This window comes from Manis pentadactyla, chromosome 9 (assembly GCF_030020395.1).
Source record: "Manis pentadactyla isolate mManPen7 chromosome 9, mManPen7.hap1, whole genome shotgun sequence".
Classification (NCBI taxonomy): Eukaryota; Metazoa; Chordata; class Mammalia; order Pholidota; family Manidae; genus Manis; species Manis pentadactyla.
The window spans coordinates 28,452,373-28,462,337 of NC_080027.1; the positions used below are offsets into that span (position 1 = coordinate 28,452,373).

General features: G+C 46.3%; 1 protein-coding gene across 1 annotated transcript; it reads right to left on the minus strand.

The window, feature by feature from the left end:
• Positions 1-562: 562 nt before the first annotated feature.
• On the minus strand, positions 563-9,548 carry LOC130685024 (E3 ubiquitin-protein ligase Arkadia-like). The gene is given in 12 exon segments (XM_057508190.1): positions 563-1,149; positions 1,152-1,332; positions 1,857-2,004; positions 3,779-3,990; positions 5,808-6,010; positions 6,013-6,910; positions 6,912-7,341; positions 7,343-7,388; positions 7,391-7,446; positions 7,448-7,564; positions 9,021-9,112; positions 9,354-9,548. Coding segments are annotated over 12 exon segments (3,165 nt in total).
• Positions 9,549-9,965: the final 417 nt, after the last annotated feature.

Here is a 9,965-nt window from a genome sequence, read left to right on the forward strand (position 1 = left end):
TGAATATGCTGTCCATGTCTGCAGTATGGGTGCATCCTATATGGGTGAGATGTGGGTCCCTCATGTGCCCGCATCTGCGTCATCCTCGTTCTTTGAACTTCCATCTTCTGCATCACTTCATGAGTATGTAATAGATGGACAAATCAGAGAGATCATCAAACCGTCTGAGATGAAACAGTCCATCACAGGGCGCAAGAGGAGACATAGTTCCCAGCCCAGTGTGTGTAGAAGGTGGACCTAGAACACTGGCCTCAAACTTTAAGGCCAGAGCACAACTCAAACACCTGCCACAACAGGCTATGCAGAAGTGCTACCACTTGGAACAAGTCCTCAGTAGATGCCAAAAATAAAATAGCAAGAAGACAGTGACACAACGCTGGGGTCTTTCATCAAAGTCAGACAGTCCTGGCACGGCCCCATGTCTGTGCTGCATGTCAATCTCCTGGGGTGAGCTGTCCATCCAGTGTGGACTCTAACAAGCCGCCTCCTTGCAGTGATTGCCTCATGACGCAGACAGCTGTCTCAGGCAGTTTAAAGAATCTGAGAATTGTTATTATTTTTTCTAGAAAATAGAAGCTTTAGTGAATATATCAGAATCAACTGTACACACAAACTCTAGGTCCAGAATTAGTTGTACGATATAGCAGGGCAAGAGGTCTGAGCTTAAGGCTTCCACATCTACACAGACGACTCTTGCCATCTTTGGTTGACTGCAGTGCCAGGAGGGCGGGAATGACAGGGAGGGCAACAGTTCCGAAATAAGGTGTAAAGTTTCACATGGCAGCTGGGCTTCAATGTCCACTCTGTATATGGGGCACTTCTTACTGGTAATCAACCATTGGTACACACACACTTGGTGAAAAATGTGCATACAAGGAAGATGCCTCACATCTTCACCTTCCTCTAAAATACACAGGCAGATGGTACATTTTTCCTCGGGGTCTTCCTTAGTCTGTTCTTCGCCATCTTGTTGGCAGTGCAGTTCCCTCTTTCGGTATTTATGCCGATATGTACATCTGTCAATTGTCTCCTGGGATGTTCCACTGTGGACATTTTCTAATCTTTCTTCAAAATGTATCAGTTCCATTAAAGGAAGAGCTCTTAATAGTAAGAGATGAACTCGAGGTGGTTCATGGTAATGAGCCAATTGGGAGGCAATGCTCCAGCTTCACAAGTACCTGCAGTCACTCCAGCTTCAGTTCCCAGGTCCCGGGCAGATCTCTCTGGGGCCTGCCGAGGATGTGAGGACATAGTCTGAGGCACATGAATATGATGCCCATGTCTGCTGTACGGGTGTATCCTGTGTGGGTGAGGTGGGGGACACTCATATGCCTGCATTGGATGCTGCATCCTCCCCATTCTTTGAACTTCCTTTCTCTGCATCACTTTCTGAGGTTGAAGTCTCTGTGCTGGAGTTGCAGTGGCTGGAATATGATGTGAAATTGGATGGTGTGTAGGAGGAAAACACTCCGGGATTGGTGCGGCCGCACTGGCTAAATGACTTAGCGGTGGGTGTGTCACAGGGTGTAATGTTGCATGAGAAGGTATTTGAGAATGGAAGGCATGAACAGGATGAGGAATAACATAATCCAGTTGAGACTGAGTCTTAGTAGGTGGATTTCCATGAGAGTGTGGGCAGGCACAGGCTTGAAGATGAAGTGCTCTTGTCAAAGAAGCATAAGGATTTGGCCTGTAATCTCAACCTGATGAAATTGAGGCTTCTGGTGGATGCTGGGGATGAGGCTGCGCTACCGTGCCTGATCCATAACCATCTATAGATAAGGCACATGAATAAGATGTCCATGTCCGCAGTATGAGTGCATCCTATGTGGGTTAAGTGGGGGGCCCTCATGTGCCCATGTTGGATGCTGCATCTTCCTCCTCCTTTGAACTTCCATCCTCTCCATCACGTCGTGAGGATGAACTCTGTGTGCTGGAGGTGCAGCGGCTGGAATATGATGTGAAATTGGCTGGTGTGTGGGAGGAAGATGCTGCGAGATTGGTCTGGCTGTACTGGCTAAATGAATAGGCAGTGGGGCGGCCATGGGGTGAGATGTTCCATGAAAAATTATTTGAGGTTGGAAAGCATGAACAGAATGAGGAGTATTATAATCCACTTGAGCTGGAGGCTGAATCAGAGTCGGGGGATTTCCATGAGAGTGTGGGCAGGCAGAGGCTTGGTGATGAAGTGGTCTTGTCAAAGAAGCATAAGGATGTGGCCTATTATCTCCACCTGAAGAGAGTCAGGGTTTTGGTGGGTGCTGTGCCTGAGGCTGCACAACCTTGCTTGTTCCATAACCATCCATCGATAAGGCACATGAATATGCTGTCCATGTCTGCAGTATGGGTGCATCCTATATGGGTGAGATGTGGGTCCCTCATGTGCCCACATCTGCGTCATCTTCCTTCTTTGAACTTCTATCCTCTGCATCACTTCATGTGTGTAATTGATGGATAAATCAGAGAGCTCATCAAACCGTCTGAAATGAAGCAGTCCATCATAGGGCACAAGAGGAGACATAGTTCCCAGCCCAGTGTGCGTAGGAGGTGGACAAGGAACACTGGCCTCAAACTTTAAGGCCAGAGCACAACTCAAACACCTGCCACAACAGGCTATGCAGAAGTGCTACCACTTGGAACAAGTCCTCAGTAGATGCCAAAAATAAAATAGCAAGAAGACAGTGACACAACGCTGGGGTCTTTCATCAAAGTCAGACAGTCCTGGCACGGCCCCATGTCTGTGCTGCATGTCAATCTCCTGGGGTGAGCTGTCCATCCAGTGTGGACTCTAACAAGCCGCCTCCTTGCAGTGATTGCCTCATGACGCAGACGGCTGTCTCAGGCAGTTTAAAGAATCTGAGAATTGTTATTATTTTTTCTAGAAAATAGAAGCTTTAGTGAATATATCAGAATCAACTGTACACACAAACTCTAGGTCCAGAATTAGTTGTACGATATAGCAGGGCAAGAGGTCTGAGCTTAAGGCTTCCACATCTACACAGACGACTCTTGCCATCTTTGGTTGACTGCAGTGCCAGGAGGGCGGGAATGACAGGGAGGGCAACAGTTCCGAAATAAGGTGTAAAGTTTCACATGGCAGCTGGGCTTCAATGTCCACTCTGTATATGGGGCACTTCTTACTGGTAATCAACCATTGGTACACACACACTTGGTGAAAAATGTGCATACAAGGAAGATGCCTCACATCTTCACCTTCCTCTAAAATACACAGGCAGATGGTACATTTTTCCTCGGGGTCTTCCTTAGTCTGTTCTTCGCCATCTTGTTGGCAGTGCAGTTCCCTCTTTCGGTATTTATGCCCATATGTACATCTTTCATTTGTCTCCTGGGATGCTCCACTATGGACATTCCTCAAAATGTATCAGTTCCATTAAAGGAAGAGCTCTTAATGGTAAGTGACGAACTCGAGGTGGTTCATGGTAATGGGCCAAGTGGGGAGGCAATGCTCCAGCTGTAAAAGTAGCTGGAGTCACTCCAGCTTCAGTTCCCAAGTCCCGGGCAGATCCCTCTGCAGCCTGCCAAGGCTGTGATGACATAGTGTGAGGCACATGAATATGATGTCCATGTCCGCAGTATGTGTGCATCCTATGTCAGTGAGTTGGGGGGACACTCATGTGCCTGCGTTGGATACTGCATCTTCCTCCTTCTTTGAACTTCCATTCTCCTCATTACTTTTTGAGGTTGAAGTGTCTGTGCAGGAAGTGCAGTGGCTGGAATATGTTGTGAAATTGGATGGTGTGTGGGAGGAAGACACTACGTGATTGGTGCGGCTGCTCTGGCTAAATGAGTAGGGGGTGGGGATGCCACAGGGTGAAATATTGCATGAGAAGGTATTTTAGAATGGAAGGCATGAACAGGATGATGAATAAAATAATCCAGTTGAGGTTGAGGCTGAGTCTGAGTAGGGGGATTTCCATGAGAGTGTGGGCAGGCAGAGGCTTGGTGATGAAGTGGTCTTGTCAAAGAAGCCTGAGGATGTGGCCTATAATCTCAACCTGATGAGAGTGAGGCTTGTGGTGGACACTGGGGCTGAGGCTGCACATCCTTGCTTGATACATAACAGTCCTTCGATAAGGCACATGAATATGCTGTCCATGTCCTCAGTATGGGTGCATCCTATGTGGGTGAGCTGGGGGTCCTTCATGTGCCTGAATTGGATACTGCATCATCCTTCTTCTTTGAACTTCCATTCTCCTCATCACTTCATGAGTGTGTAATAGATGGACAAATCAGAGAGCTCATCAAACTGTCTGAAATGAAGCAGTCCATCACAGGGCGCAAGAGGAGACATAGTTCCCAGCCCAGTGTGTGCAGGTGGTGGACCCAGAACACTGGCCTCAAACTTTAAGGCCAGAGCACGACTCAAACACCTGCCACAACAGGCTCTGTGGAAGTGCTGCCACAGGGAACAAGTCCTCGGTAGACACCAAAAATAAAACAGCAACAGGACAGGTACACAACGCTGGGGTCTTTCATCAAAGTCAGGCAGTCCTGGCACGGCCCCATCTCTGTGTTGCATGTCAATCCCCTGGGGAGAGCCGTCCATCCAGTGTGCCCTCTAACAATCCGCCTCCTTGCAGTGATTGCCTCACGAGGAGGATGGCTGTCTCAGGGAGGTTAAACAACCTGAGTATTTTTTTTCCAGAAAAATGAAGCTCTAATTAATACATCAAAATCAACTGTTCACACAAACTGTAGGTCCAGAATTAGTTGTACCATATAGCAGAGCAAGAGGTCTGAGCTTAAGGCTTCCAAATCTACACAGACGAGTCATACCATCATTGGTTGACTGCAGTGCCAGGAGGGTGGGAATGACAGGGAGGGCAACAGTTCTGAAACAAGGTGTCAACTTTCACATGGCAGCTGGGCTTCAGTGTCCACTCTGCATATGGGGCACTTCTTACTAATAATCAACTGTTGGTCCACACACACTTTGTGGAAAATGTGCATACATGGAAGATGCCTCTCATCTTCACCTTCCTCTAAAATACAGAGGCAGATGGTACATTTTTCCTCGGGGTCTTCCTTATTCTGTTCTTTGCCATCTTGTTGGCAGTGCAGTTCCCTCTTTTGGTATTAATACCGATATGTACATCTCTCATTTGTCTCCTGGGATGCTCCACTATGGACATTTTCTAATCTTTCTTCCAAATGTATCAGTTCCATTAAAGGAAGAGCTCTTAATAGTAAGTGACGAACTCCAGGTGGTGCATGGTAATGGGCCAAGTGGGGAGGCAATGCTCCAGCTGTATAAGTAGCTGCAGTCACTCCAGCTTCAGTCCCCAGGTCCCGGGCAGATCTCTCTGGGGCCTGCCGAGGATGTGAGGACATAGTCTGAGGCACATGAATATGATGTCAATGTCTGCAGTATGGGTGCATCCTATGTCAGTGAGTTGGGGGGACACTCACGTGCCTGCGTTGGATGCTGCATCCTCCTCCTTCTTTCAACTTCCATTCTCTGTATCACTTCGTGGGGATGAACTGTGTGTGCTGGATGTGCAGTGGCTGGAATATGTTGTGAAATTTGATGGTGTGTGGAAGGAAGACACTGCGGGATTGGTGTGGCTGCACTGCTTGTTCGGTGTGGCTGTACTGTCTAAATTAATAGGCAGTGGCCGTGCCACGGGGTGATATGTTCTATGAGAAGGTATTTGAGAATGGAAGGCATGAACAGGATGAGAAATAACATAATCCAGTTGAGGTTGAGGCTGAGTCTTCGAAGGGGGATTTCCATGAGAGTTTGGTCAGGCAGAAGCTTGAAGATGAAGTGGTCTTGTCAGAGAAGCATAAGGATGTGGCATATAGTCTCGACAGGATGAGAGTAAGGCTTGTGGTGGGCACTGAGGCTGAGATTTTGTGACCCTGCATGATCCACAACCACCTATCGATAAGGGCTGACTTCGAGCAGCAGCAGTCTGATAGCCAAAGATTGTGGCTCCCGAAGAAGAAACACAGCAGCAGGGGTCAAATGTAGATGCTCCATGGAAACACTTCCATGACTTCCAATGCCACTGTTGCTCAGGTCTACTGATAATGCCTGCTGGTCTTGGTAGCTTGTACCAGGACTGCTGTTTGCTCCCCAAGGTGGCTGTGCCTGCAGAGGCCTTTCCACAGGGTGGGGAGGGTCACTCTATGGGGCAGAAGTGGGAGCAGCAGTTGCGGGAGTGTGACGTGGGTGGGTATGATGGTGGAAATGGTGGCCCTGCTGCAGAGAGCAGTGTGTGTGCCGGTGTCCTAATGCATGGTGGTTCTGGGCTAACCCTACACAGGGCGAGTGCTGGGGGTGGCAGGAAGGGGACCTTGGAATTGCCAGAGGGCCTGTTTCTGTGACAGCACTAGATGCAGATCTCCTCGAGTCATCTTCTTCACCAAGAGTGAGGTCCGCAACTTCTCCTGCATTCTGTCTCAAAGGCTGCATCACAGCAGAAATCCTGCTGCGGGTGCTTGGCTCCTGTGACCGATTTGTATGGCGGCTTGGACTTTGGCTCCAGGGAGATCTGGAGTGTCCAAGGGTTGAACACGACTGATCGCTTTCTCCAACTGCCACCGTCTCCACTTCACTGTCAGTCAAGGTCACATCAATTTCTGCATAGTCTGCGACCTGGTGAGTGGAGGAAGCTTCTAAAACCACTACATCTTCCTTGATTTCATCCATATGTCCTGAAGGAAGAGGTGGATTGTTTTGGTGGTTTTCAGTGGCAGAAACAAACACATCTTCCTCTCCTGCTGGTGATTGGCGGGGAAAGGATTCTCTCCTGAGCTCACTCTCACTGGAACTACTGTAACTCAGGAGCGGTGCATATTTTCTTCGAGCTGGCACTTCTCCTTTCTTCTTTTGCATTAATATCTCCTTTTTTTGTTTCTGTGTCCTCTGTGAGGAATTCTTTTTTTACAAACCTCTTTCTGCATGGAAGTTTCCTTAATGAACTGCCACGAAAACAGGTTCTTTCCATTAACAGTTCTGAGACTGATTCGGTCTCAGTGCGAGGCCACTTTTGGGATCGTGCACTATGAGTTCTACTTTGAGCATTCAGTATTCCCTGAGAATGTCTTACAGTGACTTCTTTATCCTCATCCAAAGTTGCAGTATCAGAATCCCCAAAGAAGACCAGATGAAAGAGAAGAAAGATCATATCTTCATCATTTGGTGTTTCTAGGTGTGGCCTCAATCCTGATACTCCCTGGTTCTCTTTAACACAATTTCGCATGTATGAAGGGCCAGCCTGCTGGCTTTTGCATTTTTTCCTCACAGCAACATGTTTTTCCTGCTCTTGTTGGTTACTATTCATGTCCTTCTCTTGTTTCTGAGAATCATCACACCACTTTACCATTAATCCTTTCAACTCCTGCAGGAATCCTTCTGGCCACCCCAGTGGGCCTGGATGCATGAGAGTCCCTTTCAGGCTCTCCTGTGTCTTTAGGCATAGGAGGGATCTCCCTCTTCACATCCACTGTTAAGGTATAGGGTTTGTTATATTCAGGAGTCCATTGAGATGTGGGAAGCCTTAAGGAAGGCCTCCACAATCTTTCATTCTTGATCCTTCTTCAAGTAATCAGTTTGCCAACTTTTAAAGCTTCACATTTCCAAACTACTCTCAGACATTAGTTATTGAAATGTCCAGTTTCCAAAACTGAACTTCAACTGAACTGGCCTCCAGGTTTCCTTGGAGATTGGAACTCGGTGAATTGAGAGTTCTCTTTTCTTCAAGAGATAGAAGCCAACTTAAAGATGATTAACATTTTTATATATGTAAAGATATCTGCTTTCACATGCCAAATATCCTATTAAAATTTAACAATCTGTAAGAGCTGCATGTAGAATTAAACCATACTGCTAAATAAGAACTGAAATCTTTACAGGACTACACTGAACATTTTGAACTAACTTTTTGTCAATATGTAATGACTTGATCTCTTTACTAATGAATAAATCTGATCCTAAAGAAGGTATCAGGAGAAATGAAAATAAAAAATAAAAATTATGGTTACACACGACTCTTTCAAGGGAATAACCTCAAAGCAGCAGTGAGCACATACTAGTGAGGAGCAGGTGATATTGGAAATAGGATGTTACCAAATTACCGTGTGTTAAAATAGGATGCAAATTTTTGACTGATATGGTATATGTCTATTTGCTCAAATATTTAAAGAATAAATACTTTGTAAGCTGGATCTGTGGACAGAGATATAAATAAAATACAGGTAGGATCCTGTCCTTCAAGAAGCTCATTATTAGTGAAAGGACAGAGATCCCAGCTCACACCAGGAGTGGACAAGAGAGTCCCAAGAGTTATTTTAACAAATCCCCTTGTAATGGTTGAAATATCAGCACTCATTCTTATTCATTCTGGAAGCTGGCACCCATAGCTTAAGAGACTGGTAATAAAATTGACAATCTGCTCCAGTGGAACTCATGCCGGTGTTATTAACTTTAACCAAATTGATCTCAACTAGATCACTGTCAGGGATGATGTGGTAACAATAGATTTTTCTGGCTCCAAGAGAATTATCAGTTTACTTATTTCCATTGTTCCACAGTCTTTTTTCCCTTTTGCTTGAAGGTTTATGGCAGCATTTCTTTCTTCTTGCTTTCTCATTTCAATTTGTAAATAGTATGCTCTTCAGCACAATATTTAGGGAGGAAAGGCAATGTGACTTAGTGGCTTCAAAAGCAACTTCTCCAAGCCATGAATTTGGCAGCTGTAGATGTTTAAACAGGCATTGAGAAGGAAGGGCACATTCTCTGAACAGGATGCACTTAGACTGTGTGTGGCCCACTGTTATGGACATAATTGTGTGTGGCTCCCCACCCCTTCCCAATCCAAATGATGAAGCTTTAACTCCCAATGTGACCATATTTGGAGATGGGCCCTTTAAAGAGGTAATTAAGGCTAAATGAGACCATAAGGGTGGGCCCTGCTCCAGCAGGACTGGTGTCCTTATAAGAGGAGGAGACACCAGGGATGTGCGCATGCAGAGGAAAGGCCATGTGAGGACACAATGAGAAGACGGCCATCTGCAGGCCACGGGGAGAGGCCTCAGGAGATACCAGATCTGCCAGGACCTTATCTGGAACTTCCAGGATCCAGAACTGTGAGAAAATTAATTTCTGTTTTAGAGCCACCAGTCTGTGGTATTTTGTTATGACAGGCTGGGCTGACTAATAGGCCCGCTACCCAGGCCCCTTTGAGGAGCGCTGTGCTGTGGTGCTTCCAAACAGGCATGTCTACCATCAGCATCAGGATGAATTAAGGCACCAAGATGCATACTCCAGGCAGGACATCCTGTTCCCCACACCTAAAGTGTGTACCTTCCACTCCTCCTGTGCTCACCTCCATCAGGAGCCACAGCAGAAACGCAGGCATTTTGGGGAAGGATGGAGCACGGAATTCTGGAATGGCAGGCCCTGGGCCTGGCCCTGCAAGCAGCATGACCTCGGGCACTATGACCTTGGGCAGAGAAGCTCCACAGACATCGGTATTATTATCGGGACAACAGGAAGAACAACCCTTGTCTCTTCCAGTCATTATGATGATCCAATGGAATAATATTATGAAAGTATTTTGTACAATGTAAAGTTCAAAACAAACAGATGACCTAACAGCTAACAGCGGGCATAGCGACATTCTGATAGAAGCTTATAAAAGTCACTGTTTGTATTTATTTCCTCAAATAATTCAGCAATTTATATTTTAAATTGGTGACTATGTGGTGGGGGGCGAATCAGCTCTCTACTTGCTAGAAATTATATTTACTTTAACAAAACCAGTAAGACATTGGTTCTGTGCCCATGGGATGTGCAAATGAAAGATTGATTCCTGAAGATGTCAGAGTCAAGTAGGGCAAACTATAAATAATTCAAGATATGAGGAAAAGCCAGGGAAGTTAGGTCCCTGCAACAGGGCTCTGGACTCAAGAAGGGCAGGGCTGTCCTTCCCTCTTTT